Below are 19,789 nucleotides of genomic sequence, written 5' to 3' on the forward strand. Positions count from 1 at the left end.
TATAGCGCTATGAACCCTCAGGCATCTGAGCGCTGCTTATTGTTTGTTTGTTTGTTTGTTTGTTTGTTTGTTTATTTATTTGTATGGCGCACCTTACCCAGGGGCAACAGGGCGCAGGCAGAAGATAATTCGAAGCTTACAATGTTGCAGAAATATACACATATACACATTGAGGTACTGATAGAGATAACCAAAATTACAGAAAAAAAGTACAAATCTTCATACATACAAAGTCGATATCTATGCAGGGGTAAATATACAAATATACAAATATGTACAGGGCTGTTAGAGGCGGGTACTCCTGAGAGAAAATACTCAGGATTACAGGATTACAGGATTGCAGGATTACAGGAATAGGAGGTATGGAAATATATACAAATCTTCATACATAAAAGGTCAATATCTATACAGGAGGAAGGTGTACAGATGTGTGCTGTAAGGGCTGTTAGAGGCGAGGGCGAGGTCGCGAGCAGGTATCACTATCTATGCCTAGGTATAGAAAAGTGCAGCTACATACAAGGGTTATTGGAGTTAAGGTGACTGATGAGGTGTTTTCTAAAGTGTAAGTATGGTTGGTCAGCTCTTAGGTTGTGTGGCAGCGAATTCCAGAGCATGGCAGCTTTCACCGGGAAGCTGTTCCCACCAATGGTGGAGAGTTTGAATCTGGGGATTATCAGGCGGTTGGAATTGATAGTTCTTGTTTGTCGGATGGAGGGCTTTCTCTTTACCTTGTCCATCAGGTAGCTGGGGGCGGCATTGTTGAGGGCTTTATGGGTTAGGGAGGCCAACTTAAGTTTGATTTTGTTGTCTGTGGAGAGCCATTTCTGTTGGCGTCTGGTGGTGGAGATATGATCTCTCTTATTAATGCCGAGGGCAGCTCTCAAGGCATTGTTTTGAAGGATTTGAAGCCTGTGGATAATGGCCTTGTTAGCGCCACTATAGAGGGCATTACAATAATCGAGCCTAGATAATATGAGTGCTCTTGCCAGGATCAAGCAACTGTCATTGGATAGGAATGGTCTGCCTGCCCTTATTAATTTGCAGGTGTATGCAGTGGTAGATGCTAGTGAGTTGACCTGTTTGGTGAATGACATAGTGGCGTCTAGATAAAAGCCGAGGGTTTTTACTTCCCTGGATACTCTAATGAGATTGCCATCTATGTTGAATTCGGCATATTCAAGGCCTAGTTTGTTGATATTAGCGGGTGAACCTAGGATGATGAGCTCTGTCTTGTCATCATTCAGGCATAGACCATGCGATGCCATCCATGCCTGAATGATGATTATTACCCACAGTGTGTTTCTTCGATAACCGAATATATCTGAGATCGGCTCTGAGGGTCCTCTTTTCTTTCATAAGGTCCCCACTGTATGTGCGTTTCGGAACAAATTTATTTTTGGTCGATCTGCCCACCACAGAAATAAAACTCTAATAGCAGTCTGGGATAGTTGATGTCCCTCTCAGAGGTCAGGCCTCAAGTACCCCTCTCGTTCCCCTATGATCTTGTGTGTGAGGTCTCAATTTCTCATTCATTGTACAGGGTGGCGGGTAGGAGAGGAGTGGACATCTAGTGAGTCGGTGGCACAGGGGCAAAGTGATGGCCTAGGCTGGTCAATGGTTCCCCTTATTTATTTATTTATGCATTTGTAGCAGAGCACTGAACCCTCAGGTATCTAGCCGCTAGTTGCATTAGGGAAAGAGGGAGGGAGTGTACAGGTAAAGTTAACTGAGGAACGCAGGAGCCGTAAATTCAAGATGTTCAGCAGTAATACAGTGTCTTGGCTCGAGTTTTCAAGTTTCTCCTAAAGGTCCAATGGGAGGGTTCCATTCTCAAGAACAAAGGGAGATTGTTCCACAGCTTGGCGGCGATGACAGGGAAGTTTGAGCCGCCTGCAGCTTGGCGGTTCAAGCTGGGCACTTTGAGCAAGCGCTCGTGTGAGGATCTTAGTGGGCGAGAGGAGGTGTATTTTTCCATGCGCTGAGAGGTAGGCCGGTGCACTTTCAGAGAGACACTTGTGAATGATGGAAGCGGATCTTTAAGTTGATTTGATCTCGGATCGGCAAGCCAATGGGTGTTTTTCTGACCTCTGAGACATGTTGGCGTGTTTGTAAAACCGAGGGCACATCGCACGTTTGCATATATGTACTGTGTCCATCTCCAGATGGTGGACCTACATGTTAGTATAGAAATGTGTAGTGTCTTAATTGACATTTACTATTTTATTGCATACACTGTGTGTTGCTAAGTGTTCTCTTAGTACCTATTCTTACATCATAATCTCTGTGTAATTTTATAATAATTGTGTATTCTGTTAACTCTGTAGATTAATTGTGCTCGACTACCAGGCCTCCTCCCTCCCTCCTGAAGTTAAGCATATCTGGTCTGTCGTTGCTCCTACATCTGGTGTTGCCTTTTAGTTGGAACAACTGAAAACCTTTAGGTTAGATGGTTGCACAGCCAGCACCAGAGGGTTGTGCAAAAATCTCCGGATCCATATGTTTATAACGACATCAAAAATAACGACATACTTTTTCAGTGACACTTTAATAACGTGAAAAAGTCGATTTTATTTCTCTTTTTTTTAATTTGGAGGGTCCCCCTAAACCCGTATCTACAGCTCGCCCCCCAACTTACCCCCACCTCTTTTAATCCTCTACCCCACCCCCATATATACTTAAACTTAAAAACATTACACTTTTTTGTCGTTATTTAGGTGTCATTGAAAAAGTTTCCCTATTTATTTTTCGTTATGAACACTGCATACCAAATCTCCCGCCCTAACAACGGGTCCCAAAGGTGATCTGCACCCACATTTAGTTACGATACCAGGCACAGCTTCTCAGTCTCATTGGAACTTGTTGGGTGCAGGGATCAACAGAGCTTGCTCATTATCCATCTTCGAGTTGGCACCATATTCTGTGCATCAGGAATAGGCAGGGATGCAAGACAGTGGGTTAAATAGGAACTTGTGGGCTGAGTGTAATCTCAGGGTCACATCCCTTCAAACTTTTGGCAGCCACCCAGTTAATGCTATTATAGGTATTCAATGAAAGAGACTACACCTGGAGCTTCCCAGCGCATTAGGATATCGCAATATTTTGTTGTGGAAATGAGAAAACACATCTGTTTAGTACTTCACTGTGCCTTCTGGGTACTTTCTGGCCTGGATTCTTCTTGTTCTGAAGGCAGTTGTGCGTGATCATGTTATTGTGAACTCAAAGAAACATTAGTCGTGTACCAGAGAAAGGTTTGATTTTCCTACAGTTCACTTTTAGAGTAGCATGTATTTCTCTGTGTAGCAAGCTGCTTCTGTTGGTTTTCTTTTGTAAAGTCCAGCCTGGGACAAAACTTTAGAAAGCCCACCCTTGGTGAACAGGGTTACACCCCTTAGGTTTACGTTAATAGGAAAGGTCCTCTCCTACTTTTTTGTTTACCGGGTGTCTGCACTGCATCGGGGAACATAGTTCATGCAACACAAAAAGAGTGACAGGCTACCCCTCCCTCCTGTACAGTTACTTCAGAACCTAAGGAAAAAATGCAGTTAAACTGAATTACTGCAAAAAGATCTCCACCTCTTATGCTCAATTAAAACCACAATTTATTCATATTACAAATCAGTTATACATTTTTTTTTAAATACAGCAGACCAATTAATCTAATACAAGACATTACTCACAAACATGCAAAACTGCTTATAAAGTGCAAACAAAGTGTTGTAGGGGGTTAGTCTTGAAGTGTCATTTGTGCAATACAGTACATTTCAGAAATGTTTCCTTTTTGATTTGTTTTTATTTTATCTACCACAAGTGACTTGTTCACCCTTCCAAAGTTATTGAGTTTGAAACAAACATTATGTTCATAATGTTGAAAACCACCATAGGTCGTTTTTCAAACTTGTTAAATGAGCTAACAACTCATCACAATGTTATATTTTGGAAAGGTGTAGCCACAATTTCCATAGGTATTATTACTGTTACATATCCCACTTCCAAAAGGACGTATTTCTATAAGATGTGTCGACACAAAGTGTTTTAGCCTTTTCTCTGAGATCCGCCTATCCTGTAGCATTCTCTTTCCTTATTAAGCATCTAGGCCTTCATCAGGACAAAGCACTTAATTACACAGTAAGATCCATTCTCATCACTCCCTCTCGTGTACAATGGTCATTCTCAATCTCATTATCACATGGGAGCATATAGGTCTTCTTGGTCCACACTATTTCATACTGTGATATCGCAATTTCTATTTCATGAATCTCATCGAAATAAAGTCAGCCGCTTCCTTCAGTATTTCATTGTACAATTGTGTCCACCGAGAAGAGCAGGAACGTTGAGATGGACTGCGGACTCCGCAACACAGTGGACGCCAGGATGATTTGCATATGTCGCATGAGGGCACTGCGGTCATGATGGAATGATGGAAGCCAGCTGCCATGATGGTGAAAGGCACGCCGTTACCAGGTGCTTCTGGCTGTGCTTTACTGGACGTGGGCCCTCTTTTCTGAATCTCTGTCCTACTGAAGCAATTAGCACGATAGATGTCTCATCTGCGAACAGCATGTCTTCAAATCCTCATGTATCCAAAGCCTCCATTTTGCAAGCAACTCCTGCTTCACCACGTATGTTTTTTGGATCACAAATGATAGCGTTGCAGTCATTTGTATTTTCCATTTCTAACCCAGTACTTTCTGAGCATGGTAGATGACTCAGTTCATAACTTTATTCCCAGAGGTTTGACCAGGGTCACAGGTCACTTGTCCTCTTTCTTAATCAATGATCTTACTCAGGTGCCTTCCCAATGGCAGCAAAGCAGGGTATTCTCCACACAAACATCCTGTTCAGCCACTTCATGCACACGTTCGTGCATTTTCTAAGGTTGCAACTTAACTGTATAGGAGTGAGGGGTAGCCTGTCATCCCTTAGATTTTGCCTGAACTACCCAAAGGTTTGGTAGCAATGGCTGAGCAGCCAGGCTTAGTCTAGGAGGGAGGAGAGCTGTCGTGAGGCACACAGTAGGTGTTATGTAAAATAAAATTGGCATTTATTTCTCTACACTAAGGCTTGTAGCATTCAAGTAAGGTAAGTAGTATCACACAATAATATAATTGGAGAACAGTTGCAATATTCATAGAGTTGGATACATCAGAATAGCAATAATGTTAACAAATCACATAAGCAAACCTCCTGAAACCTATATGCAAACTATTAGAAACTTTGATAACATTTTAACTTTAGCTCGATGATCTTAGAAAGTCCAACCCTGTCTTCAATGGATCCCACAAAGTCAGGGGGGACAGTGACTGAGGGCCGAGGAAGACAAGTCAAGGAAGCAGAGTTCAGGGCTAAAAGGAGCAGAGTCTAGCAGAAATTCTTCAACTCTGCAGGTTGGTACCAGTCAGGTTTACTTTGGTGAGAAAATTTACAGTTCGCCTAGCAGCATTGCCCCAAGGACAAGTGTCCAAAGGTAAAGCAGAGTACAATTATTTGTCCACCCCAATGTAGCTCAAAGTAGGCACTGAAGGGGTGCAGGGATAAGTGCTCGGGTAAGTACCTAGGAGCCGGACAGCACCTTTTGAATGAAGAACACAAGGTCACAGGACGGTTGCCAAGGTGAAGCGACAGCAGACCCTGGTTCAGGTATCTTGGCCTTGGCGGCTGAAGAAGGAAGTTTGGAGGGATCAGACGGTTGCACTCCTGCTGTGGGACAGCAAGCAGATGATCTTCACGGCACTGGCTCGTTGGAGCCTTTCACAGGCTTCGGAACAGCGACGGTTGTCGCCCAGCAGACTTCTCTCTGGTTCTAGGTCCCCGACTCGGCTGAGGGGACATCTAGGAGCGGGAAAGAGTCCCTGCAAGCCCAGAAGGATGCCCACAAGGTTTCAGCCGAAACCGTGCTTCATAAGACGATGCACCGCAAGATGGCAAAGGTCCCACGTATTGAGAGATTGCAAGGCCAGGAGGTTGTAGCTTTTAGAGGGATGGCGCAAATTGCAGGTGGTCTTGAGACTTTTTAGGCCCACCAGTTCAGGGGAGGAAGTAGTCTTCAGGAGACCTTCCTTGCCCCTCGTAATTCGGGGTCGGGTTGGCAGCGGTCAATCAACAGCTCTGGTGGTTACTGGAAGTTGCTGGGGACATCCTTTTACAAATTCCTCTTTGGATCTTCAGTCCAGTGGTCGACTCTGACTTTCAGCTTAAGGAACCTCTCCTTTTATGCAGAAAAAATGGCTGAACCCACCAATCACCAGACATGCATTCATTCAAACCTGGGAGGTAGCTGACCAATAGGGACAGCTAGCCTCCCAGCACAAACTGGTTCCAGGCGGGCACACTGCAGGACAAAGACCAGGGGAGTTCCGTTCACCTCCGCACTTCCTGTCCTTTCAGGCACTCATAGTCTTGGCTGACTTTCCAAGGGAAGCCGCAAAAGACAGACCCATCAAGACCTCCCTCACACAGGCAGGTAGAAGAAGGCTCAAGAAAGAAGTCATCAAGAACAGGGCTTAAAAAAGTACAGCCACCATTTTAGGCAAATGGTGACCCTTGTGTCCCTTACCGGAGGCAGCCTGTGACAAAAGTCCCCAGAAAGTGTGCAGAAGGCTACTCACTATATGTTACTGGAAAAGCGAGGCAATGGTATGTATTGTGCGTCGTCACCTGCTCCCATCACAGTTGCTGGGTTCCCTCAACCCACTCTTGCCCAGTCCCTGGGTTCTCCCCACCCCATCACACACCCTGTGCTCTCCCCACACTGCTTCCACCACTATCCCATGGTTGCCGCCCATCCTGCTCCCACCACAGTCCCTGGGCTCCCCCCATTCCGCTCCCAACACAGTCCGAGGGCCAGTGACGGCTGGTGATTTTTTTAAGTGGAGGCGCATAACTATTGCCCCCAAAAATGCCATATCGACCTAGCGCAGTGCGGGAGCCCAAACCAATCAAGGCGGGTCCATGGGGTTTTCCCCCGTAATTTTTTGTTAAAATAATGGGTTAAAATGTTGCATTGTAGAGCATAATTTAAAAAAATGGGTTAATAGCCAAACAGTTTGCAATTGGTGCTGGTGGGCCCAGGGGGCAGGCATGACATTTTTTACTGGACATCTATAATAGATGTCCAGTAAAAAAAGATACCATCCCTGTCCCCTGGGTCCCACTGGGCCTAACACAATCAACATGATTATGTGTGTATGCAAGGCGCTGGGGTGCCAAGGGGGAGAGCATGGTATTTTGACTGGACATCTATGATAGAAATCCAGTAAATTAAAGACAATCCCTGTCTACTGGGCTTCACAGCGCCTCAGAAGGAGAGCTGATTTTGGCAGGTGGGTAGGGGGGGGGATTGTGCAACAAAGGCATTTAGGCATTTTTAAAATGCCTTTGCTGTACAACCCTCCTTCCCCCCCTCTATCCACCACTTGCCAAAATCAGCCCAATATATGGGGGGGGGGAGAGAAAACACACACACACGCAAACACGCACGCACGCACGCACGCACGCACGCACACACACACACACACACACACCCACCCCCACACACACACACACACACACACCCACACACACCCCCACCACCACACACACACACACACACACCACCCCCCCCCACACACACACACACCACCCCCACACACACACACACACCCCCACCCCCACCCACACACACCCCCACCCCCACCCACACACACCCCCACCCACACACACACACACCCCCACCCACACACACACACAACACCACACCACATCACCACCACCACTTTGCATTGGCCTGCATGTGGGTGCTGAAACACCCTGCTCCAGGCTGCTTTGTCCGTATGTGCGAGGAGGCGCAGGAGCTCCCCCTCGCACACACAGACATGCAATGGCCCAGCCAGAATTTCCAATGAACTATGCAATGCTGGCGAAGCAAACGCCTCAGCCTTGCATGGCTCAGTGAGCATGTGCTGCTGGGGAACTGAACTGTCAAAGGGAAATAGTGTTTGAGCCAGCTCAGTAACATTCCCTCAGCTGGAAAAAGCAGCTGAGGGAGTGCTCACTGTTTCACTGGGCTGGCTCCTTATCTCCTCCATAATGGCGAGGGGGCCACTGGGTGGGTGTCCCCTCGCCATTATGGATGAGCTGCCAGGCTCGGACTGGCCTATAGAGCAATGCTTGTACCAAAAAAGCAAAATGCTAGCGTGGGCCAGTCAAAATGGGCCACCTTTTTGGCCAATGTGGGCCAGTTTGATGAGTTACTTCACTATGCAGTTAGTAATTTTGCCCATTGTTGCTGAATAAATATTCTTTAAATATCACAATGTACTTTCATTTTAAAACAAAGCACCCCCTTGGGTACTATTGGAACAGTCTGTGACTAAAGGAATGAATATCCATTTACAAGTGCGGGCCACCTTTTCATTTTTTCATTGGTGCCTGAGACAGTTTCATGCTTCAGGCCAGCCATGTGAGCCGCCCCTGTCCATTTATTCCTATCTATCTCATGGCCCCCCAGGAATGCCCCTGCGGCCCCTGCAGGGGGGCGCCCCACAGTTTGAATACCGCTGACTTAAGGTGTGGTGTGCTCATCTCGCAAAATAAAATACAGGTGGGACAAAGAGTGTCCCCCTGTCCTGGTAACATGTGTTAAAACAGATAAAATAAAATGGTAAGTTCCAGGAGATCCCAGCAACACTGCACAGAAAGTGCTGTATGCTGCAATAATAAAAGATAGATGCCAGAAAAGATGGAGGAAAACATAACTATTAAAACGTATAAAAAGAGGTAAAAAGGGTTCCCATGGTTGGAGTAAAAGAATGAGTGGAGTGTGGAAAAAGGTTCCCACGCACTCAGGAGAATCACTCAAAAAATCCACTAGTCCATCAAAAATGCTGGGGCGCTCACAAAGTGGGGAGAATTTCACATAAAAAGGAAAATCTACCTAACATCTACAAATGCAATGTCTTTGGTACTAATGAAAGCATTTGAAACAGTAGTGTAAGGCCTTGGGTTTTAATTGTTGTTCTCTTGTCGGATCTGTTAACAGTTCTTAACTCTGGACTCAGTACTGATCTATTTTGTCTCTTTGTTCTTGCAGAAGGAAGTGCTAGCACCCTTTCTGGGAGAAGTGAGCTGGGATTCAGACTCCAACCTCTACAAAGGAACCTTCTCATTCCCATGATGCTTTCCCCACCTGAGTCTCTCCTCATTTCCTGTATCCTGAGGGGCAATTTTGTTGAAGCTCATCAGGTAGTTACGATTCTTGGTCTTTGCTGTATGCTGATGGTGTTACTGCTTTATCCTTAAATGGCATGTTGATACAAGAGGAAGGAATAAAAGACTCTACCTAGGTACAACTGGATGGTGCATTGTGGCTACTTACCTGTAAGTGTCTGAGCAACTCTGTTACTGCCAACAAACTAAATATGCACACCTTCACAGTCAACAGAGAAAATATAAAATAGCCACCATCAACTGGGTGCAACAGCAGCAATCATCTAAACTTTTAGCTAGAACCCAGTGATTTTTAATGCATTTTCAAAGTATGTCATTAGACTCCTTTCTATTGAGTATCTTCCTACTATTTTACACTTCTGGTTATGTTTCTAGCTTTAAATTATTAGGAGTGCAATGTGGCATTATGTGTCTTGTACTATCGGTCTAATGGCAGGTATGATGACTTCTAGGGGCCTTATGGCTTAGGTGGTAAACTATTAACCCCCTTTTTGTTCTTCTAGGTGCTGTATTTATTTTATGGGGGGCATTTGTAACATATATGTTAGCATGTACTATATGTTTAGGATTTACTGTGACTAGTTTCTGGGTTGTCATTTAGGCTCCTAAACAGGCAGCAAAAATTCAAGTTGGAAGCTTTCCTGATACACAGCACACCAAGAGTCAAATATCACTAGCCGATGGCTAGTGCCATTGTTACTTCCTGGTCCTAAATATGACTGTGAATGTGGTGTTCTACTCTGCCTTTGGTTCCCTTTTGTCCCACGCCGTAGCTTTGTACTGTGCCTACTGTCAGGTAGTGGGTAACTCGTGCAGTTTGAGTCGGTTAGGTCTTAACTGACTATTACCATTTTATTACAGTGTGTTATGGTTAACCCAAAGTACTTATTTTATTTAATAGAGATAATTTGCATGATTTTATAATGAAGTTGATATTCTTTTATGTACCAGTGTAGTGTATTCTTTGGAGATAACTGGAGGAATGAACTAGAGGCCTGCCCTTTCCCTTTGTTTAGATGGTTTAACATCACTCATCAGGGAGCTGAGGAAACATCTTTACAACAGTAGCGTAGTCTGAGCGATAAGGCAGATTTGGGAGGTATGATAAGTCAGGATCAGGAGACGGGCAAGCAGGCATGATTTCCAAAAGTTTTAATTTTCTCTTCTGATTCAAAAGACCTATGCATCCCTATATCTGTGATATTAAGCCGTAATATATACTAAGGAAAGTAAAAAGTGGTGCTCATTAGTGTGTCAAGATGGTCAAATGTAAGCGAAGTCCTCTGTCCAGAAGTCCTTTTCTAACCTACTTTCTCTCTCTAGTGCGCCAAAGAAAATACAAAAAAAACAACCAAGGCATATTTTGAGCCTTGCCTGAGGGGAAAAAGGTTGGCTACACTCTTTTGACCCACCCCCCTCCTGTCTCTTTCCAATAGGCCCTTGACTATGTTCAAAGTCCAAATCATAGTTTGTGTATGACTTGAGTGCTGTCTAGGGGTTCCAGCCATGTCCGGTTCTCTTGAAAATTGAGTTTCTCACAGTCTTTCTCTCTTTGGGTACACTTTCCTCTGTTTTGATCCCCTATCCAATCAAAGTCCTTTCAGTCTTGTTCTCCCTGCTCTGGGGCTTCTCTCCTTCGCACTCCCACCCTTGGTTTCCTTCCTTTTTCCCAATCTGGGGCTCTGTATTTTCTCTCTCCCCACTCTGGGCTTCTCGGTTCTCTCCCCACACGTGGGCTTGTCTCAGTCCCTCTCCACTGTTCTTAACCCATAAACAAAACTGAAAAAGGGATACAAAGTATCCCTGCACACAACACCCCTGTAAGTCGGTGTGTGCTCCATTAAAAAAAAAAAGCAAATTACAACTGAGGGGCACAGTCCCCCTGCACTGTTAGCCTTAACGGTTCTTCAGTGCCCCTAAAATAAATGAGACGGTAAGTGTTGAGATGGGTTTCCGAAATCAGCCCCAGGGGAGGGTTTTGGGAGGCCACCCTATTATGGTGAACAGGGAGACACTGAGAGTTTAACCAAACCCAACCAAGGTAGGTGGAAGAGCGCAAGGCTTAGTCTCGGGAGGGGTGTGAGTGTGATCTAGGGCTACACTGAGTCTACACAGAGCAACACCAATAATTCCAGATAGACAGATAAGTATACTAATATGCAACCGTTTATTAGGCCTTTAAAGTACACACTAAGCAAATAAAACACCTAGTCAAATATTGTCACACCAGTGACACCTAGGCCTTTTCCCCCACTATTCAGGACCTCAAACTTAGGTGTGTTTTCTCCTGTTTTTAAAATTGCATTGTGAAAGTAGTGCCGTTCTGACTTGCCTCCAAGCAAAGAACTCATCTAGCAAAACTTTCTACCAATAAGTGCCTGTTATCTTGTCCAATTGTCTACCTGTCCCATCTCTGTCTCATCTGCTTACACCCTGCCCTGTGTCCTTCCCTAGTGTTCTCTCCTTCCCCTTCCCACTCCCCTTCTCCTCTCCCCATCTACTCTGTGGAGCTTTCTCTCACTCCTATCTTTTCTAACTGCTTCTCTATCGACTTTCCTGCTCTACTCAGTAAATCTGGTAGGAAGACGTTTAAAAAGAACATCCTGGTCTCCAACCCAGGCCTCCCTATCGCTGATACCGATACTAGTGCCTCCTCCAGACAAACCTTCACCGACATGCTCTTTGTCGTTCCCTCGCCAGACCTATGCACTCTACATATGGTCTCTGTGCGATCTCCCTTCGCTTCCTCTCCCATTAATGGTGGTACCCGGTGGGGGGCCTTCCTGGCCTCCTTACACTCCTCTAAGGTCATCATTAATGTTTACTATAATGGTACCGTCTTGGTCCAAGGCCCCCAAGCCAACCTTCTCCTCTTTGATAGATGCTTCCCATGCCTCATCAATTTCCTCTCTTCTCCTGCTGTTCCCTCTCTTCCCTCCATGGCTCCCTTGCCTCCCACTGCTGTCTCCTGCTTGGCTAGCTTGCCCTCGCCTCCTTTCACTTCTGCTCCCCCTCAGGTTTCTTCTACACCTCCGCAGGGCGTACCTCTGATTTGTACCCCTCCCCGGAAGTCTTTCAAGGACGGAAACCTTCTCCATATTGCCACCCTAAACTCTTGCTCAGTTGTCTAACACTCCTCTGACATCTGCCGCCTCCTGGAGGAACTTGACCTCGATGTCTTCGGTCTCACTGACACATGGTCCACGGCCAGCTCTCACAAGCTTTGACACTCTCCTCCCTGATAGCTATAAGATCCTCTCTGCACCCAAATCCAACCGTTCCGGAGGGGGTGTAGCCCTGATCTTCCCTGAGTGGATTCCTGCCTCCGTCATTGCTATGCAGGCCTACTTCTCTTTCGAATGCCTCGTCTGCAGGCTCTCTCTCTCCCTCTTAGTCATTCCCTTAATGTGGCTACCATCTATCGGCCACCTGGTCAGATCTCCTCCTTCCTCTCTGAGTGGGCAGACCTCTCCTCTTCCCTCCTGGTCTCAACCACTCAACTCCTCCTTCTTGGAGACTTTAACATCCACCTCGATGCTTCCTGTCCTTCCACTGGACTCTTTTGTTACCTCTGCGGCTCTCTCTCGCTCTATTCTCCCCTCTGGCCCGACTCACTCTGCAGGGCACACTGTGAATGTTCTGATCTCTTCAGACCTTCCTTTTTCGATCCTTCTCACCACTCCTCTCTCCTGGAGTGATCACTTTCTCCTTTCCCCCATCCCACTCTCTCCACCCCCTCAGGCCAAGCCAACTCCAGCACTGCCACCTACCTTCTTGGTTATCCGACCCATGAAGCGTGTCAGTTGAGGCTTTCGCCGCCACTTTCTCTCCCTCCCCCCCACCTTGGCTGACTCACCCCCTGACACAGCCCTGCTCATGCTCCACTCGGCTATATCTGATACTCTTGATGTTCTTGCCCCTGCCATGAGGATCCGCTTGAAACCCAAGTGCATCTCTTGGTACGACTCAGACCTCGTCACCCTTAAACGTAAGTGCAGGGTGACTGAGAGGAAATGGCGTGCTTCCGGTACATCCTCTGACAAACTGGCCTGCTGCCTGCTCCAAAGGCAATACCGGCTCTCTGTCCACACCAAGAAGAGAGCCCACATCCAAGCCTGCATCTCTGCAGCATCTAACAACTCGGCCGAACTCTTTAAAATCTGCAAGGAGCTGGCCAATCCTGCTGCATTCTCTACCTCTTCTGTCCCCTCCCAGGCCCTCTGCACGGCCCTGGCTTCTCATTTCATCTTTAAAAGGACAACCTGTCTCGCTCTCTTCCTCTCCCCCTCATCCCTCTACTCCCTGCTCTTCCTCTGACCTTTCTTCGGCCACCTCTCCTCCCTCTTTCTCTGCCTCTCCCCTGTTCTCCTCAGACGAGGTTACTAGACAAGTCTGATCTATAAAAGTCTCATCAGAAAATGTTCACCTCTGTTTCTCCAAAACTATCAAGAACCACATTAACACCCTGGCTCCTGCTCTGGCTGATTTCTGCAACCACTCCTTTCGCCACTAGAGTCTTCCCATCCCCCCTGAGGCACTCCCTTGTGCACCCTCTTCTTAAGAAACTCTCTGCTGACCCTTCCTGCCCAGCTAACTATCGTCCAATCTCCATCACTCCTTTCCTTGGCAAACTCCTGGAAAAGCTGGCCATCTCCCAGCTTAATCTTAACACTGAATTTGTTGGTTGTCTCCATGACCATCAGTTTGGCTTCAGAGCTGCCAGAAGCAAGGAAACTGCTCTCCTGAACACCCGTGAAGACCTGCTCTCCAACCTTGATTCCAAGACCCCCTGTGTGTGTCATCATCTTACTTGATCTCTCCTCTGCCTTTGACACGGTCAACCATGCCATCCTGCTGAACCGTCTCTGTGATAACCTGGTTATTACCGATCAGGCCCTGGCTTGGCTGACCTCCTTCCTGTCCAATTGACCCTCCCGTGTCCAACTTGGGTCCTTCCTCTCCTCTATCTCTATCTGTGGTGTTCCCCAGGGGTCTAACCTCTCCCCCTGGCTGTTCAACCAATGCCTAGCACTTCTTGCCCATCGCATTGCTGCTCTCGGCCCCAACTTTCAGTACTATGCGGATGACACTCAACTGATTTTCAGGCTCCCTTCCGCCACCTCTTCTCCTTCTCTCATCTCTGACTGTTTGCAGTCCAATGATCTCTGCCTTAATGCCAGTAAGCCCGAGATTCTCCTCATCGGCACACCTGATCCCTCCTTTCCTGTCACTCGATGGCCTTCTTCCTGCTCCCACCTTTGAGGCTAAAAACCTCGAGGTCATCTTCGACTCCACACTTTCCTTCTCTCCTCACATCTCCGACGACTCTAAAAAGTTACTCTACCAGCTGCACCTCCTTAGAGGTATTCTTCCTTTCCTCTCCTTCCCCCAGAAGCTCACTGTCTCAAGAGCTCTGGTTCTCTCTAGGCGGGACTACTGCAACCGCCTCTTTCTAAATCTGCCTGCTTCTACTCTCTGCCCTAGGCAACTCATCCAAAACAGGACTGCAAGACTTGTCCTTGGCCTTAAGCCCAGGGTTTGTATCTCTCCAGGACTGGAATCTGTGCACTGGCACCCAGTGGCAGCGAGGATTAAGTTCAAAACCCTCTGCATTGTCCACAAGGCCTTCTGGAGCCTGGGACCTCAATACCTTCAACTCTCTCTTCCTAAATATCTTCCTTCTCGAGCTCTTCGCTCATCCGCCTCCAACTCCCTCAGGGTAAAGTCGCTTCTCCAAGCAGCGTGTTGGTGGTAGATCTCTTTCTTCTGCTGGGGCCTCTCTCTGGAACAGCCTTTCTGCCTCTCTGAAACTTGAGGAGAACCATCTCCGGTTCAGGAAGCACCTCAAGACGGTATCGGGTAATATTATCCCCACCAATAATATCGCCATATATATGTGGGGTAAGGCCATAGGCGATATTATTGGTGGGGATAATGTATGAGGTTATTAGGACCAGGGGTTGCAGGGGTATCCCTCGTTCCATTAATAAAATGATGGGGGTTGCGTGGGTGTCCCCCGCTGGTTCCATAGCTTAATATCGCCACAAAAATATGATGATATTTTTGAATGGCTATATTTTTACGGGGATATGAACACATGGAACCCTCAAGACCTTCCTCTTTGCTTCTGCTTTCTCTCCTCCTCTCCCCTCCTGATCTCCTGTCTGAATCTGAAACTGCACTGGTTACCTGGCTACCCTCTGATCTCGGGCCCAGGGCCCCTCCCCGCCAGTTACACACCTGCACTGCTCCCCTGGCAACCCTTGCATTCGGGGACTGTTTTCTGTGTCCCTACAGCTCTTACTAGCACTTGACCCCTGTTGTCTGCACTTACCCCTGAACTTGCCACCAGCTGGCCGCACTTTTATTTGTCGTCTTATTTATTTCACTGTTATCCTATGTACTGCACTGCCCCCTCCCCTTTCCCCCCACACTTTTCCCCTTCCCTCGCTCCCCTGCACTTGCGCAATCTTAATGTCACCTGGCCTAGTAGGATTGTTGTCCATCTTCCCTCTGTTTCCCCTCCCTTGCCTGGTCGCGCCTTGAAACGCTTGTGTATAGGCGCAATATAAATGCCATATCATATCATATGATCTATCCTATATCGTATCGACACTATAAAACAGATATATACATTCACCCTTGGGAGACATAGAATAGCATTTTATCCAATAACTAGTGCAACACAGGTAAGTACTCAAATGCATTAGAAATAGAAATGACACTTTAGGATAATCATTGAACAGCTTCCCCATCTCTTTTAAAGTCCATGGGTCCTTGTGCCCAAAGGTTACCAGTTCCAAAGTGTATACTTCACAGTTAGGTTTATGAAGGGATTGGTGATGCCAGTGGTTCTAATTAATCGGATTCAAAAAGTTAGATAACATTCAGGTAAGTAAACTCACTCAGTCACAGTCCTTCGGATTGTCCTAGGAAGGGATCCTTGACCAGGCCTCCACAGACCAAAGTCAGAAAAGAGTGATTTAGGGACTGGATTTATGATTTCTTTAGAGAACACTTTTGGTGTTCGCAAATCTGTTAGGGACAGAATCTTCTGTGCTTGGTCCGGTTGAGGAAGGCTGAGGGGTCACAGATGCTGAGGTCACTTTTGTACGCAGGATTTAGTTTCTTGGTCGTGGTGCTTAGGAATCGGTTCCATACAGCTTCCAGTAGAGCACCCAAATGAAGAAAGATGGAGGTGTCTGCGGAGCAGGCCACCTCAGGGATTGAAGGAGTGTTGGACGGACAAAGGAACAGGGCCAGCACAGCTTCCATTCATGCTGGAAATGCAGGAGCAGTCGTCCTGTTACACAAGTTGAAGTTCCTCCAAGTTTCATGGTTCAACACGGAAGGGCTACAGCTGCATTTTGGTCGAGGAGAGAGCTAGTCAATCAAACAGTTGATCCAGGGACATTTGTGAAGGTGCCGATCCTTGTGTAGGGGTCGACACAGGTTGTTCTCACCGGTCATGGGGTTGAAGTGCCAACAAACGTCTTCTTGAGATCAGGCAGAGTAGCAGGGCCTCACCGGAACAGCACTGGAGTCAATGCTGGTCAGCATTGGGGGGGTCATTCTCGGGGGTCATCTGGTTGCTTTTCTTTGTAGAAGTCTTGGCTCCAACAGTGATCTGATGAACAGTTGCAGGAACCCTCCTCTTATTCAAGTTTCAGGCTGGGAGCAGGCCCAGGCCCACCAATGGTATGGATCAACACCATTCAAATAGCCTCTGGTCACCACATCTGCCCAACAACAGACATTCATACACCAGAGATGTGGACTGCGGCTAGACAGTCCCAGTCCCCTAATCTGGCACACACACACCACCGCCTAGACTGTGAACGCCACAGCTTACCCTCGCAAAGGAATTTCCATTTAAGGCATTTCCTAACCTGAGAAGGCAGGAATAAGGCAAAAGAACAATATGGCCAAAGATCACCGAAAAATGGTATGGTGCTAGCCACCTTTAGTAGCCATTCACGGTAAATGCAAACGCATACAAGAAAAATATCACAAAAACATTCTAAATCACACATCTGCAACGAGTTTGTCTTAGGCACATTGTCCAAGTAACCAAAAAGCCATTATCTAAAAGCCAAATTATCCTAACTGCACTTCACTGTAAGGTGATGTGTGCAAGTGTAAAAACACAAGAATTGACAGTCTTAGTCAGTTTCCCCACAAGAATTAGCAAAACAGGCAAGGGAAGTTGGGAACAGGCCAGAAGGCTTTACTTACCTCCAAGTAGTCAGGACAGGGTTCAGAACAAGCACCATGAATGGGGTTCAGGAGGGAAAGGTGCAAAAAGAAAATCTTTCATAACAAAAACCTTTCAACCACACCTGTGCCTATGATCCGGTTAGAACCACTGTTAATGCATGATCACAAATCTTTGGGAAAATCAATTAGAGACACCTTATGATCGAGAGGCCCCATTATGGTGCTTTCCTGGTATTTCTCCCACATATAATGAGACACTAAAGAGAATCTGGGACCTTCAGAAGCAATTTAAAATGGGAGACATGTACCCTTACAGGGAATAAGTTACCCAAGATGCTTTTGTAGATACCATTGGAGGGGGACAGTCGAAACTGCTGCAATACCATTGCATGAGGGCTGCATTTAACAAAAAATTGCCGAATTTCCTGAGGGAACCAGAAACACACGAGTGTATACGAGCCATCGGGTCCAATGACGGATCAAGGATGGGAGTATCCAGACTATATGGGCTGATACAATCATATGTCCCTTCTAAAAATTTGATTAAAGATACTTGCAAAACAAATGTGGGAATCACTAAAGGGGGATGCACAATGGCGGAAATACTGTTAATTGACAAAAACTGTATCCCCAAATGCTGAATTACGCCTAATACAGTTCACAATCCTAAATCAGTTGCACTATACCACTGCCAGAATGGCCGAATTCATGGAGGGATGTCAGGGTGATAGTTTTAAATATGGCAGCCCTCAAGCAGATGCTTTTCACATGTACTGGACATGTCCCCTGATTGTTGCTTTCTGGGGCTCGTGGCTGAAACAATTGAATATATCACACAGATACCATCTTCTCTGGCCCCCCTTAAATATTTATTTGGGGATATTGGTAAAGTTGCTGAGACCACAAGAAGACTTTTTAATGTTGCATGTGTTGTAGCTAAGAAATGTATTTTGCAGTACTGGAAGTCAAAGCATGCACCAAATATAGATGATTTATTCCGGGAATTTACATACGTGAATGGATGTGAAGAACAATGTATACTGTCTGTATCTGCAGCCTGCTGTGCAAAAGACATTTGGGCCCCATTTAGAGGTTATCTGTGTGACATGACATCGGATGTTGACAGCTCCTGATTGTATATGCCATGACATCAAAATGTACCTAGATATGATTCAAAGTGGTAAATAATGTACACTGTATACCTATGCTAATGTGAAATGTGACTGTTAATATGACCATTCAATAAACAAAGTTTAAAAAAAAAATCTTTTCAACCAATAAAATCAGATCCTCCCTCTCCTCTACCCCTCCTAACCTCCTCCTCTCTCCCGTTTCATGTTTTATCTCGTTTCACTCCTCTATGATTCTGATACTGCCTGTTTTCTCTCTAGTGCTCATTCCACCGCTTCCATACTTGCCCTCTTCCTTCTCCTCTTTTTCGCAATGTCTTTCTGCATCTCCTTCCTTATATCACCACACTAATCAATCTTTCTCTTTCACCAGCTACTTATCCTTCCAACTTCAAATATGCTGTTATTGTCTCTATTCTCAAGAAGTCTTCCCTAATCCCCCCTTTCATGCTAATTTCCATCCCAAATCTTGAAACTAACACTGTCCTAAATCTCCTTGACCTCTCCTCTGCCTTTGACACAGTTAACCACAATATCCTGATTGCACGTCTCTGTGACACCCTGGGAATCACAGGTCAGGCACTGGTGTGGTTAACCTCCTTTCTTTCTGACCGCCAATCCCAGGTGGAACTCAGAGCCTTTCCCTCCACAATCGCTCTTTCAACCTGTGGCGTTCCCCAGGGGTCTAAACTATCCCCCTGGTTCTTCAATGTCTATATGGCTGCCTTGGCACGTGTGATTGCCATTTTCACCTCTAACTTCCAGTGTAATGCGGATGACACGCAACTATCTTTCAGGCTACCCTCAGCCTCCTCTTTCTCGCTCATTTCTGACTGTATGTCTGCTATTCAGTCATGGTGTGCTGCAAACGACCTCTGCCTCAACGCCAGTAAGACTGAGATCGTTTGCATTGGGACCCCCCGCTCCCGCTTTCCCACTTTCACTCTGGCGGGACTCCCTTGGCCCTGCGCCCGCACCCACCTGCGAGGCTAAAAACCATGAGGTCATCTTCAACTCCACTCTCTCCTTCTCCTCTCACATTTCAGACATCTCTGCACATTTTTACTATCAGCTACACCTCCTCAGAGGCACTCTACCTTTTCTCACTTTCCCCCCAGCAGCTCACTGTCTCCAGAGCCCTGGTACTCTCTAAGGTGGACTACTGCAACAGCCTCTTTCTGAACCTCCCTGCTTCTGCTCTGCACCATCTGCAACTCATCCAGAAAAGAACCGCAAGA

General features: G+C 46.4%; 1 protein-coding gene across 2 annotated transcripts in view; it reads left to right on the forward strand.

The window, feature by feature from the left end:
- ZFYVE26 (zinc finger FYVE-type containing 26) overlaps positions 1-19,789 on the forward strand; it is a 1,501,667-nt gene that overhangs the window by 403,126 nt on the left and 1,078,752 nt on the right. For both annotated transcript variants that reach the window (XM_069638726.1, XM_069638727.1), the window contains exon 13: positions 9,068-9,219. In XM_069638726.1, the coding sequence (XP_069494827.1) occupies positions 9,068-9,219 (152 nt within the window). The remainder of the gene's footprint in view (positions 1-9,067; positions 9,220-19,789) is intronic.

The sequence above is a fragment of the Ambystoma mexicanum genome, chromosome 14 (assembly GCF_040938575.1).
Source record: "Ambystoma mexicanum isolate Mex_15411 chromosome 14, UKY_AmexF1_1, whole genome shotgun sequence".
Taxonomy (NCBI): domain Eukaryota; kingdom Metazoa; phylum Chordata; class Amphibia; order Caudata; family Ambystomatidae; genus Ambystoma; species Ambystoma mexicanum.